General features: G+C 38.8%; 1 protein-coding gene across 3 annotated transcripts in view; it reads right to left on the bottom strand.

The window, feature by feature from the left end:
* TPST1 (tyrosylprotein sulfotransferase 1) overlaps positions 1-23,310 on the bottom strand; it is a 119,260-nt gene that overhangs the window by 13,748 nt on the left and 82,202 nt on the right. Inside the window, exon 4 of one of the 3 annotated variants that reach the window (XM_061208354.1) lies at positions 15,261-15,471. The exons of the other annotated variants lie outside the window; for them this stretch is intronic. Within the exon in view, the coding sequence (XP_061064337.1) occupies positions 15,310-15,471 (162 nt within the window). The 3' untranslated portion in view covers positions 15,261-15,309. Of the gene's footprint in view, positions 1-15,260; positions 15,472-23,310 lie in introns of those variants that run through there. 3 annotated transcript variants of the gene reach the window in all.

Below are 23,310 nucleotides of genomic sequence, written 5' to 3'. Positions count from 1 at the left end.
ATATTACGTAAGTTTCAGGTGTACAACATAGTGATTCATAATTTTTAAAGATTATACTCCGTTTATAGTTATTATAAAATGTTGGCTATATTCTCTGTGGTGTACAATGTATCTTTGTAACTTATTTATTTTACAATAGTAGTTTGTACCTTTTAATCCCTTACCTCTATCTTGCCCCGCCCCCCTTCCCTCTCCCCACTGGTAAGCACTAGTTTGTTTTCCATATCTGTGAGTCTGTTTCTTTTCGTTATATTGTCTAGCTTGTTTTACTTTTTTTGGTTCCACATGTAAGTGATAATATACAGTATTTGTCTTTTTGCATGTCTGAAAATGTCTTTATCTTATCCTAACACCTGGCTGAAAGTTCATCTGGTTATATAATTCTAGGATATAGTAATTTTCTCTCTGAAATTATGGCATTGCTCCATTGTCTTCTATTTTCCCATGTTTCTGTTGACAAGGCTGATATCATTCTAATTCCTGGTCCTTTGTATGTGACCTTTGTTTTCACTCTGCAAGATTTAAGAAATTTCTCTTTATCCCTGGTGGTTCTATAATTTTATGATAAGGTGCCTTGATGAGGCTCATTTTCTTCACTCATTGGTACTGGAGATGCATGTCCTTCTGTTCTTGGGAATATCCTTAAATTATTACTTTGATAATTTCCCACTCATCATTTTCTCTATTTTTCTTGGACTCCGATTAGTCAAATGTTAGACCACTTGAATTAAGCCTCTAATTTTTTTTCCCTCTCCAAGTCATCTCTTGGTCTTTTTGTTCTACTTTTTTTTTTTTTTAATAAATTTATTTATTTATTTATTTATTTATTTATGGCTGCATTGGGTCTTCGTTGCTGTGTGCGGGTTTTCTCTGGTTGTGTCGAGCGGGGGCTACTCTTTGTTGCAGTGCGTGGGCTTTTCATTGCAGTGGCTTCTCTTGTTGCGGAGCACGGGCTCTAGGCGCGCGGGCTTCAGTAGTTGCAGCAGGCAGGCTCAGTAGTTGTGGCTTGCGGGCTCTAGAGCACAGGCTCAGTCGTTGTGGTGCATGGGCTTAGCTGCTCCGCGGCATCTGGGACCTTCCTGGAATAGGGCTCGAACCCGTGTCCCCTGCATTGGCAGGCAGATTCTTAACCACTGCGCCACCAGGGAAGTCCCTGTTCTACTTTTTAAGAACGTTAATTATAGTTCATTTACATTTCTTTTGCTCTTTACACTTTGTTTCCTCTGAGGTTCTTCTTTATCTTTCTTTTAGTCTCTTTCATGTTAGAGATGTTCTACAAACGTCCAGTGAGTCTTGGGTATGAAGCAGAGTTCTGTTTATGAGGGTTGAGTCTAATTTCAGGTATACTTCCTCAGCCAGCTTTTTTTTGGTCAGGGTTCTCCATGTATCATGTTTGTAGGCTTTTTTGGGGGGGTAGTTAAGAACGTAGAGAAAGCACCACAGTCTCTTACCTTGGTACCAGCATTCTTCAGCTGGGTAGAGGTAGAGGATTGAGGCATCATCTAATGATAATTTATTTTTTCAGAAAGCAGACTTTCAGTTAATGCTCTGGTTTTCAATTTGGAGCCCTAACTCTATTCCTAATGTCCCTATTTTCCCTCTAAGAGAAAGTACTTCTTCTGCAAGGGGAGGGGAAGGGTGGTGATCTGGAAGTCTAACTGCTCTATACAGACTTTTGATCTCTCTCTTTTTAGTATCAGACCTCATCCCCCTCCCCTAATACCTGATGTTTCCAAATCCTTGAACTTTTGTAGGGTTCAGGGTGAACTGGCTTGTTTCTTGTTCCTCAGCTTGCTTGCATCCCCCTTTTTTCAGGCATATAAATTCAGCTATCTTCCACTCTGCTAAGTCATTTACTATTCCTACAACAGTTTTCCATCTTCATATATTATGTTTTAGTGGTGACAAACGGGTTTGGGGTCTCTAGTTTGGTGGTCTCTGCAAAGCTGGAGATAGAAAAGGAGAAGAAGAGGTGCTAAAATTAAAGGACCCAATAGTACTTAGTTTTAAAGAAACATGTGGTGAGGGTGTACTCATAGTATGTATGTTCTCTGAGGTCCATGTGAGTAACGTGTGGCTGGAAGCTTTGCAAAAGCTGGAAACCATTATTTATAAGACTGCTAAGTAAAGGAACACATTACTACTGGAAAAGGAATTCTATGTTATGCAGAGAAAAAAGATAAGAAGGAGAGATGTGTACTTCCCATAACCTTTAGCTGTATTGTTAACTATTCGCGAGACACTGGAGCTGAGGGAAAAGGACTAAGGGGTTTTTTTTAACCACTCCCTTCCAAGCTCTAACATTTTGCGATTCTCAAAGAAGTTTCTCAAAGCCTGAATACCACAAGGAATACTTTCACAGTTCCACCCTTGCCCCCTCTAGCAGGCCTCCTGGTCTGTGTCTAACAATTTGTAAAGATTACCACACTGCTCTTGATCTTCTCACAGAGCAAAACACTAAACAAGGTCTAAAAGAAATGCATATAAAAATGTGAGCTCCGCATATTTAACCCTGCCATAAATAGCTTTTACTTGTGATAGTGATAGCACGCTTCCATTTGAGAGGTTTTGGCTGGTGACGTATACCATTTCAAAAGAAATAAGTCAAATAGAAAAGTAAATTGTATTTGCTGTTTTGGGTTTATAGACTAAAGTCAGATTCAAATTTCTGGAGTGAGGTATAATTAACTCTGTTATAAGCGAAGCCTTCAATTGTGGAATTACCTAGACTACAGAGCTAGAGAAGGGAGGAGAATTTATCTAAGCTGCCTGTGAAGTTTCAAAAACCCAAGAAAGAAGGGGTTCTGAATACTGGCTGAAGCAAGCAATGCATCATTCTTGTTACTTGTCCTCAGGCCACTTTCAGCTTTCTTACAAGATTAATCAGCAACTGACCAACTATGCCCAGTACCACTTCACCTGTTACCACAGCCTCACCTGTAGTAATAGTTTACAATTAAGGTGTAAGCAAAAGTCTCCAAGCAGCTAAAATGGGTGTCGTTAACACACTTGCAGACTGCAGATCCAGTCCTCCATTAGGTCCCTTTTCCTTTACACAGTTTTAACCATCGTAAGTTATCTGGTCTCAACATGTAGCAATCAGATACAGCAAACAGGAAGGCAATGGGCAAGTACTGATAACTGAGAAGTGACAAATGAAACAAAGGAAGACACAAATTATAAAAGGCAGACAGGAAGCCTTGAGTTCTTTAAGAAAGGGACCAACAGTTCTATATCCTATATAAAGAAAAGATGGGCATTTTTCTCTTTAAAACACATACAGTAATTTCCTTTGGATGAAATGAAAATTTAAATTATGATCAATTATTTATTTAAGAAGGTAAAGAAATATGTCATCAAAATGCAGAGGAATTCTACACCAAAATATTAAGGTTTGGTCTTAAATGGGACAAATCTGTCCAGAAACCTGACTTTCTAGAATGATGGGTTCCCCAAGGGTTTCAGACAGTCAAGCTTCTACAATTTACAGGAGAAAACGTCAGACATGTTATGAGGCCTAATTCTGAATCTGGCTTGATCTTACGGAGAATATTAAACTTTTTCTAAATTATTTTCATGCTAAAAGTGTTTGTGGCCACATTCCCTTAGATTGAGCCCCCATGATCCCTGCTTCTGGTATCCATGACATGTGTAATCCCCTTCCTTTAAGTGTGAGTTGGATCTAGTGACTTGCTTCTAACAACTAGAATATGGCAAAAGTGATGGGATGTTATTTCTGAGATTAGGTCACAAAAGTGTTTCTTCTGTCTTGGGTACTCCTTCTTGCTTACTTGATTGGAAGGAAGCCAGCTGCATGTTGTGAACTGCCTTATAGAGAGGCCCAAGTGGCAAAAGAACTGATATCTCCAGCCAACGGCCAGCAAGGACCTGAGGCCTGCCCACACTCACAGGAGGGAGTTTGGAAAGGGATCCTCTCCCAATTGAACCTTGAGATGACTGCAGTCCTGGCTCACGGTTTGACCACACCCTCATGAAAGACCTTGACCCAAGGTATCTAGATAAACTGCACCTGGATTCCTAATCTACAGAAACTGGGAGATAATACATTTGTTGTTTTAAACTAATTACCCTAAATTTTAGGGTAATTTGCTATGGCTAAGTAAATAACTAATACAGATTTTGGTGTCATAAGCAGGGTGATAACGTAACAAACACCTAAAATGTGGCAGAAGTTTTGGAACTGGGCAGGAGGAGGTAGCTAGAGGGACTTTAAGGAGAGCAGCAGTAAAAGCCTAAATTGACATGAATTGACAGTAGATTTTAGACGTTGAGGAGGCTACCTGTGCAGGTTTTAAGGAATGCAGGGACACCTGATTAGACACTAGAGGCAGGGGGATCTTATAACACAGTAACAGAAAGTTTAGCAACCCTGTCACCTGCAGTTATACAGAAAGTAGAAAATGAACCAAACGAACTGGATGGTCCAGCTAAGGAAACTTCCAAGCAAAGTACTGAAGGTATCACTAGGTTTCTTCTTGATAATTATAGTAAAATATGCAAGAGAAGAGAGATATTGAGGGAAACATTGTTTAAAAAAAAAAAAAAGGAGCCATGAGTTTCTGGTTTTGAAATGGGTTTGAAAATTCTTAGCCTTGCCATCTTCAACGCTAGAAGCGAAGCGCTGTCACATTTCTTTCACTGATTTTGCTTCCAATGTCATATCACCTTCTCTGCCTTTTAACTCTCCTGCCTCCCTCTTATAAGGACCCTTGTGATTACACTGGGCCCACCCAGGTAATACAGGATAATCTCTTCATTTAAGATTCCTTAGTTACATCTACAAAGTCCCTTTTGACATATAAGGTAATGAACGTGTTTACAGATTCCAGGGATTAGGACATGGAAATCTTTAGGGGACCATTATTCAGGTTATAATCAATAGATAAATAATTACTATACTTGGAATTCCCATTTATAAATAGGAACACAGGGTTGAATAAAATGCTATAGAAATGAAATAGTTCTTACACATAAACAAAAAGCCCGTACATGTATATTTAAATTTTAAAACAATGACTTATGTAGGAAATGCTCTTATTCTTAGAGATGTGCGCTGAAGGAGCATAATATCTGCAACTTTCAAATAATTCAACAGCAAACAAAACAAAACAAAACAAAGAAATCATGTATGTATACATGTACATAGAGAGATGAAGCAAATATGGCAAAATTTTAACTAATGAATCTGTTACAGGTATACAGATGTTTTCCAAATTTTTCTATAAGTATGAAAAAGTTGGGAAAAAATCAGAGAGATCAAAACAATTTTCAACAGAACAAATATATTAGCCTTAGAAATCTCATTAGATTATAAGAAATATATAATTTGTGAAGGGGCTGAAATTGAGGATTAAACTCAGGGGTTGGCATCCTACTCTGTAAAAGGCCAGAGAGTAAATATCTTATGCTTTGTGGGCTACAGTCACTTTCTCAACTATTCAACTCTGCTTGTGTAGTGTGAAAGCAGACATAGACAACATGTAAATAAATGAGTGTAGTGTGTTCTACTAAAACTTTATTTATAAAACAAGTGGCAGGCCAGATTTGGCCTGCAGGCTGTGAAGTACCAATTGCTGATTTAACTCAAAACATTCTTTCAAAATAAGAGAATTTTAAACAATCTCCAGAAACACATACTAATGACCATACTATGCGCACTGCAGACTTTAAGGTGTTGCTTTTGCTCATTGTTTTCTTCGAAGTGTATGTGTGTACATATAAATTGTTTTGCTCAAAGTGTAGGTACATATACACATATGTGTACACACACACACACACACACACACTCTTTCTCTCTCTCTCTCTCTCTCCAAGGGTTAAAAGATTAGTCTCATAACCCCTGGTTGTGAATTCAAATTTCACTGTAAGCTCAGACCTAATTTATTCCTCCTTTCTGTAAACTCACTGTAAACTCTATAATATAGTTAATCCTTCCTCTCTCCCTCCCTCCTTCTCTTCCCTCCCTCACTCACTCCCTTCCTTCCCTCCCTTCCCTCTTCCTTCTTGCCATCCTCTTTCAAGTGTGCTCAAGTGCACAGAATTGGATTATTCATAATCCTCAGTTCATGACAAACTTTCATCACTGGTCCATGCTTGGCCTGCTGTTATTTGTTATGCAATTCATTATTTTTATTAATAGACAAAGCATTCCCCCTTGAGAAACAATGACTTGATAGTTTCACATGCAGAGAAAACACAACTCCAGCCAGATATGATAATGTAGGAAGGAATCTAGATTTTGAAATTTACATCTTTAATCCCACTGGGCTCTTGTGGCCCACTAGAGACTCATTATCTCTAAAACACAAATATGAAACAGCTGATAACATGTATGTTTACATATTCTCATTTGTCTTAAAATATTTTGGCAGCTTTGCAAGCCTCAGACTAGGCCCCTGAAGCATTCAATAATCTTGTGCTAGAAACAACGGACAAATGTTATTAATACCATACTCCCTATATCAAGAAGAAAAAATATTAATCAGCTCAGAAGCATGATCTGCTCCTCCAATAATGTTTTTTTAAAAAAGTGTATTGACACTTGGGTGAAGTTGGACACGATGGATTGGAATGTAAATTGAATTGTGAACATGTAGTAACTATAGGAACCTCTACAGAAAGCAGTATAGGGCTTCCCTGGTGGCGCAGTGGTTGAGAATCCGCCTGCCAATGCAGGGGACACGGGTTCGAGCCCTGGTCTGGGACGATCCCACATGCCGCGGAGCAACTAAGCCCGTGAGCCACAACTACTGAGCCTGCGCATCTGGACCCTGTGCTCCGCAACGGGAGAGGCCGCGACAGTGAGAGGCCAGCGCACCGCGATGATGAGTGGCCCCCGCTCGCCGCAACTGGAGAAAGCCCGCACACAGAAACGAAGACTCAACACAGCCAAAAATAAATAAATTAATTAATTAAAAAAAAAAAAAAAAAGAAAGCAGTATAAATATAGCAATTATAGCATTAGGACTTTGATTTCCTGGGGAGAAAAGTTTAGCATGCAGAATGATTAAGAAATCGCATCATTTTACTATGGGACACTTATCAGGCAAGAATGCTAAGTCATTTCTATTCAAAGGTAAATGTAATGAACATAGTTTTCAGAAACAATGAAGGACAGTTCATACATACAAGTACAGTCAATAATAATTTCATCAATTTCCTTCACTGGGGTGCTTTTTCCTTCTTTTCTCAAACTAGGGAACTTTTACTTATCCTTTAAACATGAGAATCCAGTAGTGCCATTTCTGTGTCCACATGGCATCCCAAATACCCTACTTCTATGGCAGTTATCACGTTGAATTATAGTTAACTACAGATCTATTTTCAGCATACTTCTTAAGGAGAAGGATAAACCTTTAATCATCTGTATATCCTGGATCCAGGGATGAACAGACAGTTGGATAAAAAAAAGAAATAAATGAAGAGATCCTTTCATAGTGGTCTCCATTTTTACAGATGATGGACTGAGAACAGTTTCTGAGGCCAACTTACAGTATACATTGAGCAGAGAAGCAGAAGAAGCAACTCCATCTGGCCCTCCCTGATTTGAACCTGCTGACCCTTCAGGGCTACATATGACATTACCTTATAGAATACTGTTATTCATTCTATTCAGTTCTACTGTTGGAAATAAAATAATTCAAGAATTTTAAATTATTTTTTGATAAGAAATTACATAGCTTTTTGAAAAAGTGTTCCCTTTTGCTTAATTGCACTTTGAAATGTTCATGAAGGAACCAATTGGTGCCAAGTAGCCAAAAAAAAAAGGTAGAAAATCTAAGAAATTCTCCCTGGCCCCAACATTAGTAAGGCTTATTAATGTGTGTGTGTGTGTGTGTGTGTGTGTGTGTGTGTGTGTGTGTGTGTGTGTACATATGAATGAAAGAATATAGCACATTTTCAAAGACCTCTAATCATGATCTCTTTTTCTTGCCTCGAAGACCATTCTAGAAAAAGCATGTTGCAGATACAAGTGCTTTGCCTTATTTTCCTTTTTAAAAATGGGGGGGCTTCCCTGGTAGCGTAGTGGTTAAGAATCCGCCTGCCAACGCAGGGGACATGGGTTCGAGCCCTCGTTTGGGAAGATCCATGCCGCAGAGCAACTAAGCCCATGTGCCACAACTATTGAGCCTGCATGCCACAACTACTGAAGCCCACGCACCTAGAGCCCATGCTCCGAAACAAGAGAAGCCACCGCAATGAGAAGCCCGAGCACCGCAATGAAGACTCAACGCAGCCATAAATAAATAAATAAATAAATAAATAAAATGGACATGATGAGAAAGGGAAAGCAAGGCTAGGACAATCATTCTGTGTAGAGAAGCAGACCTGTAAAGAAAAGGGGAGGCTAAGAACAAGGAAGTATGTCACACCTTCACTCCGTTAAGATATTTAGTTAAACTAGATTGAAGAGCTCAAAATCAGTACTGCGGCAGAAAGACAGAAAGTAAAATCTGATTTACATAACAGAGATTGGTAAGTGTTGAAATCAGTGAAAAGGAGACCAAACCCTGTGTGTGCATGTATTTCTCCTGCTGTACATCTCCACATAGCAGTAGTTTTACTCTTTGTGGCTGCCCAGGATTTGAATCCCCTTCCTACATTTAGGAAATGCCTCACCTCATAAGTCTCGGTAGGAGACAAATCTTGTCTCCTGTATCAAAACTGCAAACAACACATACATGCCCTGTTTCATATCTCCTATATAATTAATAATAATTATAATAATTTTTAAAGGTGATTTTTTTCATTTTTTTTTTAAATTCAAGGCTATATGCTTGGTCAAATTTTCATCTGGTGCTGATCCTTTTTGCCTTATTATTCATTTTTGAAAGAGAAGAGTTGTTCATATGTCAAATATTTATAAGAGGTTCACACTGGGGAAGGACCAGGGCTACATTCCAGGTTAGTAGGAATTCTCTTTATGATACAGATTGTGTGTGAGAAATGGGTTTTTTACCTTTACATCTCTACAACTAACAAAGATCCACACTGCAAAGCTGCTTTCATTGCTAAAACTCTCCTTCAACCTACTTCACAACAGCATTATACAAATATGGCTTAAACGGTCTGTGTTTAGTCCCCATCTTCCCTGTTTTGTGATATTTCATGCGAAACCCTGTCTAGGGAAGCTATTGGATCTTGGCTGTGTACTGCTCTTGTTACAGACTGTTGATTTTACCCACAGACACTGTCACTTCTGTCCCTGACTTTTTAGGTTAAATAAATTGGTTTCCAGCACCAGTTGAAAAAAAAAGACTGTTGGTTTTGCCCTCAGTGCTTGCCAATTCTGTAGAATCCTGTGTTCTTGCCTAAAAGCATCCACATTGGGTGTCCCCCTCACCTTTCCTTGACCTTCACTGCATTTGTTGATCATTCCTTAATGTTTTCTCTCAACAAGTCCCTCTCATTTTTGTTTTCTCTTCACTGCATTTGTCTACTCTTCCTCAGTGTCTTGTGGTTTGGGGTTGTGGTATTTCTCCAAGTGTCAAACAGAATTTATGTCTCTATTTCTTGTTATGGTTATTGTGTTTAGATGATTTCCAAGATAAGAAAATGCCTATCTTTTACTCTGGCATTTAAAAACTGAAATTCAGATATCTCTTCCCCTCCTGGTTTTAAGTACAACTTAATTAAAGTATAACATATAAAGGAAAATGTGCAAATTGTGGCTGAACTGCTCAATGAAATTTTACAGAATGAACATAGATTGAGAAATAGAACATGACCCAGCAGCCTCTCTTGTGCCTCCTTCTAGTCAAAAAGTATCTCTCTCCTCCAATAAGAGTAACTTTGAACTTTATAGAAATAAAATCATGGCCCAGCCCCTGATAATCTGATTTTTTTCTATGAATTTGCCTATTCTGTGCATCTCACATAAGTAGAGTATTATACACTATGTATCCTTTTGTGTCTGGCTTATTTCACTTAGTGTAATGTTTTCAATTTTCATCCAAGTTGAAGCATGTATCAGAATTTCATTCTTCTTTAAGGCTGAACAATATTTCATTGTGTGGATATCACCTGTTTATCCATTCATCCATCAATGGACATTTGGGTTTTTTCCACCATTTGGCTATTGTGAATAATGCTGCCATGAACACAGGTGTACAAAAATCTGTTTGAGTCCCTGCTTTCAATCCTTTTGGGTATATACCTAGAAGCAGAATGCTGGGTCATGTGGTAATTCTATGTTTAACTTTTTGAGGAGCTGTCAGAAAGTGGCTGCATCAGTTTACATTCCCAGCAGCAATGCATGGGGGTTCCAATTTCTCCACATCCTCACGAACACTTGTAATTTCCTTTCCTTGCTTTTTAAAATAGTAGCTATCCCAGTGGGTGTGAAGAGGTATCTCACTGTGATTTTGCTTTGCATTTCCCTAATGACTAGTGCTATTGAGCACTGTATTGTATACTATGATGTTTTGCCATCATTAAAAAGCAAAACAGGGGGCTTCCCTGGTGGCGCAGTGGTTGAGAGTCTGCCTGCTAATGCAGGGGACACGGGTTCGAGCCCTGGTCTGGGAAGATCCCACATGCCGCGGAGCAACTGGGCCCGCGTGCCACAACTACTGAGCCTGCGCGTCTGGAGCCCGTGCTCCGCAACAAGAAAGGCCACAACGGTGAGAGGCCCGCGCACCGCGATGAAGAGTGGCCCCCACTTGCCGCAACTAGAGAAAGCCCTCACGCAGAAACGAAGACCCAACATAGCAATCAATCAATCAATCAATAAATCTTTAAAAAAAAAAAAAAAGCAACAGCCTCCAGTTTAAAAAAAAAAAAAAGCAAAACAAAACAAAACCTTTCTGGTTAGAGATTGCCCCTCCAGGACTAGCCAATTCTTAGAGATAGCAAAGGGCCTCACCTGAAGGATGTTTTTGTTATACAAATTAACCAATAATCCAGGGCCAAACCTCCTCTATCTGGCCCCTATACCACAGTAGACAATATTCCTTTGCCTTAATCATCCCAAGTCAAGTACCAGGTAAGTAGGGACCATCCCTATAGCCCACATCCCACCAAAATCACTAAAAATAGCCAGTCTTAAACTGTTCATCCTGCCCTGTCTTGCCGTTCCCTTGGAAATCTTAATTAAGTTTCTGACTTAAACCTTACCTTTGTTCCTGTCTTCTGCCTCCTGACCACCCTGGCAGCTTTCTCATGTAGCCCTGCATGGGCTCCTCTCTCTAGGACCTGTGAGTACCAGAAACTTTGTATTCCTGAGTCTCTCCTCTGATTCTTGTAGCCACACCTGACTGACCATCTAATAAAAGAATATAAGACCAGCATCTTTTCATATGCTTACTGGCCATCTGTATATCTATTCAAAGTCTTTGTCCATTTGATGTTTAACTTTTTGAGGAACTACCAGACTGTTTTCCAAAGTGATTGCACCATTTTACGTTCCCACCAGCATTGTATTAGGGTCCTAATTTCTCCACATCCTTGGAAACATATTATTATATTTTTTCTTTTGTTTTTATTGTGGTAAAATATACTTAACATAAAATACATGTCATTTGATGTTAAGTACATTTTAACCATATTCAAGTGTACAGTTCAGTGGCATTAAGTGCATTCACACTGTTGTGCAACCACCACCAATATCCATTTCCAGAACTTGTTTTTCACCCCTTACTGAAAGTCTGCATTCATTAAATAATAACTTCTAATTCCCTCCTTCCACCAGCTCCTGATAACTGCTGTTCTACTTTCTGTCTTTACAGATTTGACTATTCCAGGCAACTAAAATGAGTAGTACCATATAACATTTGTCTTTTTGTATCTGGCTATCAAAAGACATTATCAAGAGAATGAAAAGAAAACCTACAGAATGGGAAAAATATTTGCAATCATACATCTGATAAGGGTTTGGTATCCAGAACATATAAAGAACTCAACAACAACAAAAATGCAACCCAATTAAAAAATGGGCAGTGGATTTAAACAAACATTTGAATAGATACAAATGGACAACAAGCACACGAAAGGATGTTCAAATGTCAGTAAGGAAATGCAAATCAAAACCACAATAAAATACCATTTCACATGCTTTAGGATGGCTGGAATTTAAAAAACTTGAAATAACAAGTGTTGGTGGGCTTCCCTGGTGGCGCAGTGGTTGAGAATCTGCCTGCCAATGCAGGGGACACGGGTTCGAGCCCTGGTCTGGGAAGAGCCCACATGCCGCGGAGCAACTGGGCCCGTGCACCACAACTACTGAGCCTGCGCATCTGGAGCCTGTGCTCCGCAACAAGAGAGGCCGCGACAGTGAGAGGCCTGCGCACCGTGATGAAGAGTGGCCCCCGCTCGCCGCAACTAGAGAAAGCTCTCGCACAGAAACGAAGACCCAACACAGCCAAAAATAAATAAATAATAAAATTAATTAAAAACAAAAAAACAAAAAAACAAGTGTTGGTGAGGAGTGGAGAAATAGAAATCTTGTGCATTGCTGATGGGAATGTAAAACGGCACAACCACTGTGGAAAACCGTTTGGCAGTTTCTGAAGAAGATAAACATAAAATTACCATATGACCCAGCAATTCCACTCCTAGGTATATATCCAAGAGAAATGAAAACATATATCCACACAGAAGCTTATACATGAATTTTTATAGCAGCATTGTTCATAATAGCCAAAAGGTGGAGACAACCCAACTGTCCCTCAATGGACAAATGGATAAGCAAAATATGGTATATGCATACAATGGAATACTATGCAGACTTAAAGAGGATACATGGACCACGAAAACATTCCAAGTGACATAAGCCAGACATAAAGGGACACATATTGTACAGCTCCTTTTATATGAAATATTGAGAATAGGTAAGTCCATGGAGACAGAAAGCAGATTCGTGGTTCCCACAGGGTAAGAGGAAGGAGGAATAGGGAATGATTACTGAAAGGTTATTCTCCTGAGATGACATAAAAGTACTGAAATTAGAAAGAGTTGGTGATTGTTTAACATTGTGAATGAACTGAATGTTACTGAACTGTACACTTCAAAAATATTGTCATGTGAATTTCACCCAATATTTTAAAAGGTTAGGGGATACTATAATTGTTTTGCCAGTGAATTTGAAATATCAGGAGAAATGGACAAGCTCTTGAAAAACACTACAAACTGACATAAAAAGAAACATAGATATTATTTATCTATTACAGAAAAATCATCCATGATTTGAAACCATCCCTGTGGTAGACTGCAAAAGTGGCCCTGGTTTTCCACTCCCTATATCCAGGCCACTTGCAACGTGACTAGGCAACTCAGAAAAGGTTTGAGAAGTCTTAGTGCCTCTAGCTGGTCTGATAGTGAAGATCTTCCCCATGCATGAAGCCAGTACATAAAGAATGGGAGAGGTGACTATTTTGTCAAACACCCAAATCTCAAAAAAAGACCATAAGGCATACAAAGAAAGAGGGAGATATGCACGTCCCCCACCAAAAAACCACTCCAGAAACCAACTCTAAAGAAATGCAAATATGTGCAAATCGTATATCTGATAAGGAGTTAATATGCAGGATACATAATGAACTTCTAGAACTCAATAATAAAAAAGCAAATAACTTGATTAAAAAATAGGCAAAGGACTTGAACAGACATTTCTCCAAAGATGATATACAAACAGCCAACAAACATATGGAAAGATGCTCAACATCACTAATCATCAGAGAAATACATATCAAAACCACAATGATATACCACTCACACCCATTAGTAATCCCATTAGGATTACTATTAAAAAAAAAAAACCCAGAAAATAACAAGTGTTGACAAGGATGTATAAAATTAGAATCCTTGTGCACTGTTGGTACAACTGTAAAATGGTACATCTGCTATGGAAAACAGCATGTCAGTGCCTCAAAAAATTAAAAATAAGATTATCATATAATCCAGCAATCCCACCTCTGGGTATATATCCAAAATAATTGAAAGCAGGGTCTCAAAGAGATACTTGCACACCCATGTTCATAGCAACACTATTCACAAGGTAGAAGCAACCCAGATGTCCATCAATGGATGAATGAATTAACAAAATATGGTATATAAATATAAATGAGTATCATTCAGTTTTAAAAAGGAAGGAAATCCTGTCATATGCTACAACATGGATGAAACTTGAGGACGTTATGCTAAATGAAGTAAACCAGTCATAGAAAGACAAATACTGTATGATTCCACTTTTATTAGGTACCTTGAGTAGAGTCAAATTCGAGATAGAAAGTGGCATGGTGGCCGTCAGGGGCTGAGGGGACGGGAGGAATGGGGAGTTGTTTAATGGGTAGAAAGTTTATTTTGCAGGATTAAAAAGTTCTGGATATCTGTTTCACAACAATGTCAATATACTTAATATTACTGAACTGTACAGTTAAAAATACTTAAGATTGTAAATTTTATGCTATGCATTTTTTACCACAATAAAAAAAATCAATTCCAGGTAGGCTACAGATCTAAATGAGAAAAGTAAAGCAATAAAGGTTTTATAGATAACATAGGAGAATATCTTCATGGCCTTGGATTATGAAAAAGATTTATTAAATGGTATAACAAAACCACTAAACATAAAGAAAAGGATACTAAACTAGGCATTAAAATTAGGAACTTTTTAAAAATTATAAACAGATGTCTTTATTTTTCAAAAAATCACATTAGTTTCTGATTAGCAGCTGAACATTTTTCAGAGGCAATATCAGTTTTAGCACCAGGAGAAATTTGGGTAATTGGTATTATATTAGTCAAAATACACAGATAGTAAATAGTAGAGACCCAAATCAAAATAGCTCAAGGAAATAAAAAAGGATATGTTTCCCTCATGTTATCAAGTGTCCTCAAATTTATCATCACAATGACTTCATCCTCAGACAGGCTCTCTCCAAATGGTGGGAAAGATGCCTCCATTAGCTCTAGGTTTACATCATCTTTTGGCTTCCAATCCCAGTAAGAAGAAAGAGAACCCCTTTCCCTCAGCATCTATATCAATCTATGAAAATACTCTGGCCCCCCTGGTTCATATGATCTCCCAGACAATTCACTAAGCCCAGGGATATTGAGTAATCTGATTGGCCAGCCCAAGTCCAGCCAGTCCCTCCTCCCCTCATTCCCCTCATCCCCACGACAGGAAAGGCAGGGCTACATGACTGACAGCCCATTTCCAAAGCTTAAAGATGTTGAGCAGACCAAAAAAAGTAATACATCTTCATCTCATTCTTTCCAGAGACATCTCAGTACAAGGGATCTATACTCAGACATACCTGCAACCATTCATTAGCTTGAGCATAGGAACTTCTATTCTTTGTTTGTTTGTTTGTTTTTGGTGGTGCCATGCAGCATGCGGACCTTAGTTCCCTGACCGGGGATCGAACCCGTGCCCCCTGCATTGGGAGCACGGAGTCTTAACCACTGGACCGCCAGGGAAGTCCCAGGAACTTCTATTCTTGAAAAGACAGCCTTAATGGAGAGAAAGGCAAGGCAGATAAGTGGGAGAAGGATATGTGAAATACATATAAACTCCACACATCAAAATATGTAGAGAATTTCTAAAAATCATTAAGGAAAAAGCAAATGATTCAGTAGAAAATTGGGTAAGAGACTTGAAATGGCATTTCATAACATAGTTTAGTGGCAAATAACATAAAGTGTTCACTCTCATTAGTAATTAAGGAATACAAATTTTAACCATAATAAAACATCACTATGCTCCTACAAGAAAGACTAAAATTTTAAAAGATTGACCAACAAATATTGACAATGTAGAGTAACTGAAATTCTCATACACCTGCTAGTGATAGAGTATAATCACTCTGGGAAACTCTTTAGCATTATCTTCTAAATTTGCACATACAAATGCCCTCCATACATTCATTCTGTAAAGGAAAAGATTAACTCGGCAGGCCTAGCTTGCTCAAATGTTGCACATTCCCAAGAAAGGCCTATTTTCAGGACTGGCTCTTGGCTGGCTCCTGGGATCTGAGCTTGGAATGTTCTGTCTATAAGAATGTTTTTGCATGTCTGAGGCCTTGGGCCAGCCTGTACCAGTTTGAGCAGATAGTTTATGTTAGTAATTACGGTGAACATCTGTTTTTTCTCTGGGGGGGGTCTACATGCCTACGTGACCAACCCCCAATAAAAACTCTGGATTCAAAAGCTCTGGTGAGCTCCCTGGGTGGCAACAATTCACATGTGTTGTCATACATGTTGCTGGGTGAATGAAGCAAATCCTGTGTGACTCCACTGTGAGGGACATTTGAAAGACAGTACCTGGTTTCCTCCAGAGTTTCCCCCATATGCCTTTTCGCTTTGTAGATTTTACTTTATATCCTTTTGCTATAATCAACTGCAACTGAATTTTGGATTACTGTGAGTGGTCTTGGGAACTCCTAATGTAATGTAAAAAAAATGCATACTCATTTTCATCAAAAGACATGTACAAGGATATTGTATATCAACATTAAAACATCCCTAAAACTATAAACAACTCAAATGTCCAAATAGTTGTGTAACTATAGTATCATATTAAATAACAAAAATGAACTACTGTGAAATGCAACAACATGAAACTCACGAATGTTAAAGGAAAGAAACCAGACACAAAAGAATACTGTCAATACCCTCCAGCTAAAGACTACCAGGAATATAGCTGTAGTTGAACATGGTGAATTCATTACTCATTTAATCAAGGGAAGACACACAACATGGGAAATGGGGGATGTCTCAGTAAAAGAGTATTAGAAAGGACTTTCATGATTCAGGTTTTAGCTAGGTGATTTTGGGAAGAGTCCAAGGAAACAGGGGTTTGCTCTGAACTGGGTGCTGTCAGCAAGCAGGGATGATTCTATAACTGGGTATCTTAATAAATCTTATCTAAAAGGAAGTAAGACTAGAAGTGAGACTAAAGCTATTTGTAAGAAGCAGCAATCAACTCATATTAAACAAGAGGTGGGTATTGGGTATTTTGTGGTTTGCACAGTGACCTTGATATTTTCTGTGCTCAAACAAAATTATAAAGTGGCCTTGTCTTTTCTCAGTTCATCATGGTTAAAGAGTAATCTTGTCTTGTGTTGGTGTTCTGTGAGATCATTTATACCCAATACGAGACCAACATGTCCTAGTGGTCAGCACCAAGCCAGTTTCTTTTTCTTTCTTTTTTTTTTACTATTTGCTTTTTTACTGAAGATCTAATTGGCTTCATTTAACAATTTATAAATCAGGCAGCACTCCATCTAGCAAGCAGAGAGGAGCTCCAAGGAGCTGTACAAAACGGAAGGCTTTTAAAGGCAGAGACGGGGTGGACAAGGAAGTCCAACTATCTGACCAAGCCAGTTTCTAATAAACCATGGCCTAGAAGTTGTGTCAGATCAGTTCTTAGATGTCAGACACTGCTTTTTTCCTTTCCTGAAAATATACTGTGTGATTCCATTTATATGAAATTTAAAAACAAGCAAAATTAAATCCATGATGGCAGAATTCAGGAGAGAAGTTATCTGTGGAAAGAAGGAAAGAGGAGGAGGAAATAATTTGGAGGGGCAGGCAGAAGGCTTCTGGGGTATTGTTACTATCTCCTTGGAAGGAAAAAGAAGCATCTCTGGGTTGAAAAATGGTAGAAAAACAGAAAGGAACTGGCAATAGTCTGCACAATCTTCCTTCAATTATAAAACATGATCAATAGGTTTTCGCTACAAGATGAGGTCTTTGTATGCTCTCTTGCCTGTCAAATCACTATCTAGGAGAATGTGTCACTTGCTGAAATGCAAAATACATTAAGTGAAAAATATATGAAGAATTCACATGAAGCCCACTGATGCTTATTCAAGATTTCAAGTCCCAAAAATGAATACTTGAAAAAAGCAATGTTGAACTTCTATCAATGTCAGCTATGCAGATTCAACAACAACAGAAAATAACATAGGCATACCTTGGAGATATTGTGGGTTTGGTTCTAGACAACCACAATAAAGCAAGTATCGCAATAAAGCGAGTCACACACATTTTTTGGCTTCCCAGTGCATACAAAACTAATGTTTACACTACATTGTAGTCCATTAAATGTGCAATAGCATTATGTCTAAAAATAATGTACATACCTTAATTTTAAAATGCCTTATTGCTAAAAAATGCTAACCATCATCTGAGCCTTCAGTGAGTCGTAATCTTTTTGCTGGTGGAGGGTCTTGCCTTGATGTTGAGGGCTGCTGACCGGTCAGGGTGGTGGTTACTGAAGGCTGGGGTGGCTGCGGCAGTTTTTAAGAATAAGACAACGATGAAGTCTGCTGCACTGACTGACTCTTCCTTTCATGAATGATTTCTCTGTAGCCGTGCAATACTGTTTGATAGCATTTTACCCACAGTAGCACTTCTTTCAAAATTGGAGTCAATCAAACCCTACTGCTGCTTTATCAACTAAGTTTATGTGATATTCTAAATCCTTTGCTGTCATTTCAACAATCTTCATGGCATCTTTACCAGGAGTAGATTCCATCTTAAGAAACTACGTTTTTTGCTCATCCAGAAGAAGCAATTCCTCATGAATTAAAGTTTTATCATGAGATTGCAGCAATTCAGTCACATCTTCAGGCTCCACCTCTAATTCTAGTACTCTTGCTATTTCCACCACATATACAGTTACTTCTTCCACTGAAGTCTTGAACCCCTCAAAGTCATCCATGAGGGTTGGAATCAACTTCTTCCAAACTCCTGTTAATGTTGAGATTTTGATCTTGTCCCATGAATCAATGAATGCTCTTAATGGCGTCTAGAATGGTGAATCATTTCCAGGAGGTTTTCAATTTCCTTTGCCCAGATCCATCAGAGGAATCATTTTCTGTCTAAGATAGAGCATTATGAAATGTATTACTTAAATAATAATACTTGAAAGTCAAAATTACTCCTTGACTCATGGGCTGCAGAACGAATGTTGTGTTAGCAGGCATGAAAATGACATTAATCTCATTGTCCATTTCCATCAGAGCTCTTGGGTGACCAAGTGCATTGTCAATGAGCAGTAATATTTGGAAAAGAATCTTTTTTTCTGAGCAGTAGGTCTCAAAAGTGGGCTAAAATATTCAGTATTTGTAAACAAATGTGCTTTCATCCAGGCTTTGTTGCTCCACTTATAAAGCTCAGGCAGAATAGATTTAGCATAATTCTCAAGGGCCTTAGGATTTTCAGAATGGTAAAGGAGCACTGGCTTCAACTTCAGGTCACCAGCTGCATTAGCCCCTTACAAGAGAATCAGTCTATCCTTTGAAGCTTTGCAGCCAGGCATTGACTTCTCCTCTTTAGCTATGAGGGTCCTAGATGGCATCTTCTTCCAGTATAAGGCAGCTCTGTCTACATTGAAAATCTGTTGCTTAGTGTAGCCACCTTCATTAATTATCTTTGCTAGATCTTCTGGATAACTTGCTGTAGTTTCTGCATCAGCACTTGCTGCTTCACCTTGCACTTTTACATTATGGAGATGGCTTCTTTCCTTAAACCTCATGAACCAACCTCAGCTAGCTTCAAACTTTTCTTCTACAGCTTCCTCACCTCTCTCAGCCTTCACAAAATTGAAGAGTTTGAGTCTTGCTCTGGATTAGGTTTTAGCTTAAGGGAATGTTGTGGCTGGTTTGATCTTCTAACCAGACCAGTAAAACTTTCTCCATATCAGCAATAAAGCTGCTTTGCTTTCTTATCATTTGTGTGTTCACTGGAGTAGCACTTTTAATTTCCTTCAACAACTTTTCCTTTGCATTCACAACGTGGCTAACTGTTGATACAGGAAGCCTAGCTTTCGGCCTGTCTCAGCTTTCTACCTGCTCTCTTCACCAAGCTTAATCATTTCTAGCTTCTGATGTAAGGTAAGAGATGCGCAACTTTTCCTTTCACTTGAATGCTTAGAGGCCATTGTAGGGTTATAAATTAGCCTAATTTCAATATTGCTATGTCTCAGGGAACAGGGAAGCCCGAGAAGAGGGAGAGAGATGGGGAAATTGCCACTCGAACACACACAACATTTATCAGTTACGTTCACTGTCTTACATGGGCGTGCTTTGAGGTGTCCAAAACAATTATAATAGTAACATCAACTATCATTAATCACAGATCACAACAAATGTAATAGTGAAAATGTTTGAAATATTATAAGAGTTCATATTTTCAAATGAAACGAAGAATGGTAATGGAAATTATTTTCAAATATATGATGAAAGATATGAATTCTGGGAGGAGGAACCAAGATGGCGGAGTAGAAAGACGTGCTCTCACTCTCTCTTGTGAGAACACCAGAATAATAACTAGCTCCTGGACAATCATTGACAGGAAGACACTGGAACTCACCAAAAAAGATACCCCACATCCAAAGACAAAGGAGAAACCACAATGAGATGGTAGGAGGGGCGCAATCACAGTAAAATCAAATCCCATAACTTCTGGGTGGGTGACTCACAGACTGGAGAACACTTATACCACGGAAGTCCACCTGCTGGAGTGAAGGTTCCGAGCCCCACATCAGGTTTCCCAACCTGGGGGTCCGGCAACAGGAGGAGGAATTCCTAGAGAATCAGACTTTGAAACCCAGTGGAATTTGATTGCAGGACTTTGACAGGACTGGGGGAAACAGAGACTCCACTCTTGGAGGGCACACACAAAGTAGTGTGCGCATCGGGACCCAGGGGAAGGAGCACTGACCCTGGGGGAGACTGAACCAGACCTAGCTGCTACAGTTGGAGGGTCTCCTGCAGAGGCCGGGGGTGGCTGTGGCTCACCGTGGGGACAAGGACACTGGCAGCAGAAGTTCTGGGAAGTACTCCTTGGCGTGAGCCCTCCCAGAGTCTGTCATTAGCCCCACCAAAGAGGCCAGGTAGGCTCCAGTGTTGGGTTGCCTCAGGCCAAACAACCAACAGGGAGGGAACCCAGCCCCACCCATCAGCAGTCAAGCGGATTAAGGTTTTACTGAGCTCTGCCCACCAGAGCAACAGTCAGCTCTACCCACCACCAGTCCCTCCCATCAGGAAACTTACACAATCCTCTTTGACAGCCTCATCCACCAGAGGGCAGACAGCAGAAGCAAAAAGAATTACAATCCTGCAGCCTGTGGAACAAAAACCACATTCACAGAAAGACAGACAAGATGAAAAGGCAGAGGGCTATGTACCAGATGAAGGAACAAGATAAAACCCCAGAAAAACAACTAAATGAAGTGGAGATAGGCACCTTCCAGAAAAAGAATTCAGAATAATGATATCAAAAGCTTTACAGACAAGCAAAAGCTAAGAGAATTCAGCACCACCAAACCAGCTCTACAACAAATGCTAAAGGAACTTCTCTAAGTGGGAAACACAAGAGAAGAAAAGGACCTACAAAAACAAACCCAAAACAATTAAGAAAATGGTCATAGGAACATACATATCGATAATTACCTTAAACGTGAATGGATTAAATGCTCCAGCCAAAAGACACAAGCTTGCTGAATGGATACAAAAACAAGACCCATATATATGTTGTCTACAAGACACCCACTTCAGACCTAGGCACACATACAGACTGAAACTGAGGGGATGGAAAAAGTTATTCCATAAAAATGGAAATCAAAAGAAAGCTGGAGTAGCAATACTCATATCAGATAAAATAGACGTTAAAATAAAGAATGTTACAAGAGACAAGGAAGGACACTACATAATCAACAAGGGATCAATCCAAAAAGAAGATATAACAATTATAAATATATATGCACCCAACATAGGAGCACCTCAATACATAAGGCAACTGCTAACAGCTATAAAAGAGGAAATCGACAGAAACACAATAATAGTGGGAGACTTTAACACCTCACTTACACCAATGGACAGATCATCCAAAATGAAAATAAATAAGGAAACAGAAGCTTTAAATGACACAATAGACCACGTAGATTTAATTGATATTTGTAGGATATTCCATCCAAAAACAGCAGATTACACTTTCTTCTGAAGTGCGCACGGAACATTCTCCAGGATAGATCACATCTTGGGTCACAAATCAAGCCTCAGTAAATTTAAGAAAATTGAAATCATATCAAGCATCTTTTCTGACCACAACACTATGAGATTAGAAATGAATTACAGGGAAAAAAACGTAAAAAACACAAACACATGGAGGGTAAACACTACATTGCTAAATAACCAAGAGATCACTGAAGAAATCAAAGAGGACATCAAAAAATACCTAGAGACAAATGACAATGGAAACACGACGATCCAAAACCAATGGGATGCAGCAAAAGCAGTTCTAAGAGGGAAGTTTATAGCTATACAAGCCTACCCCAAGAAACAAGAAAAATCTCAAACAACCTAACCTTACACCTAAAGGAACTACAGAAAGAAGAACAAACAAAACGCAAAGTGAGCAGAAGGAAAGAAATCATAAAGATCAGAGCAGAAATAAATGAAGTAGAAACAAAGAAAACAATAGCAAAGATCAATAAAACTAAAATCTGGTTCTTTGAGAAGATAAACAAAATTGATAAACCATTAGCCAGACTCATCAAGAAAAAGAGGGAGAGGACTCAAATCAATAAAATTAGAAATGAAAAAGAAGTTACAACAGACACCACAGAAATACAAAGCATCCTAACAGACTACTACAAGCAACTCTATGCCAATAAAATGGACAACCTGGAAGAAATGGACAAATTCTTAGAAAGGTATAACCTTCCAAGACTGAACCAGGAAGAAATAGAAAATATGAACAGACCAATCACAAGTAATGAAATTGAAACTGTGATTAAAAATATTCCAACAAACAAAAGTCCAGGACCAGATGGCTTCACAGGTGAATTCTATCAAATATTTAGAGAAGAGCTAACACTCATCCTTCTCAAATTCTTCCAAAAAATTGTGGAGGAAGGAACACTCCCAAACTCATTCTATGAGGCCACCATCACCCTGATACCAAAACCAGACAAAGATACTACAAAAAAAGAAAATTACAGACCAATATCACTGAAGAATATAGATGCAAAACTCCTCAACAAAATACTAGCAAACAGAATCCAACAACACATTAAAAGGATCATACACCATGATCAAGTGGGATTTATCCCAGGGATGCAAGGATTCTTCAATATACACAAATCAATCAATAAGATACACCATATTAACAAATTGAAGAATAAAAACCATATGATCAACTCAATAGATGCAGAAAAAGCTTTTGACAAAATTCAACACCCATTTATGATAAAAACTCTCCAGAAAGTGGGCATAGACGGAACCTACCTCAACATAATAAAGGCCATATACAACAAACCCACAGCACACATCATTCTCAATG

This window comes from Eubalaena glacialis, chromosome 13 (assembly GCF_028564815.1).
Source record: "Eubalaena glacialis isolate mEubGla1 chromosome 13, mEubGla1.1.hap2.+ XY, whole genome shotgun sequence".
NCBI classification, from domain to species: Eukaryota; Metazoa; Chordata; class Mammalia; order Artiodactyla; family Balaenidae; genus Eubalaena; species Eubalaena glacialis.
This window is presented reverse-complemented; position numbering and strand designations above follow the sequence as displayed.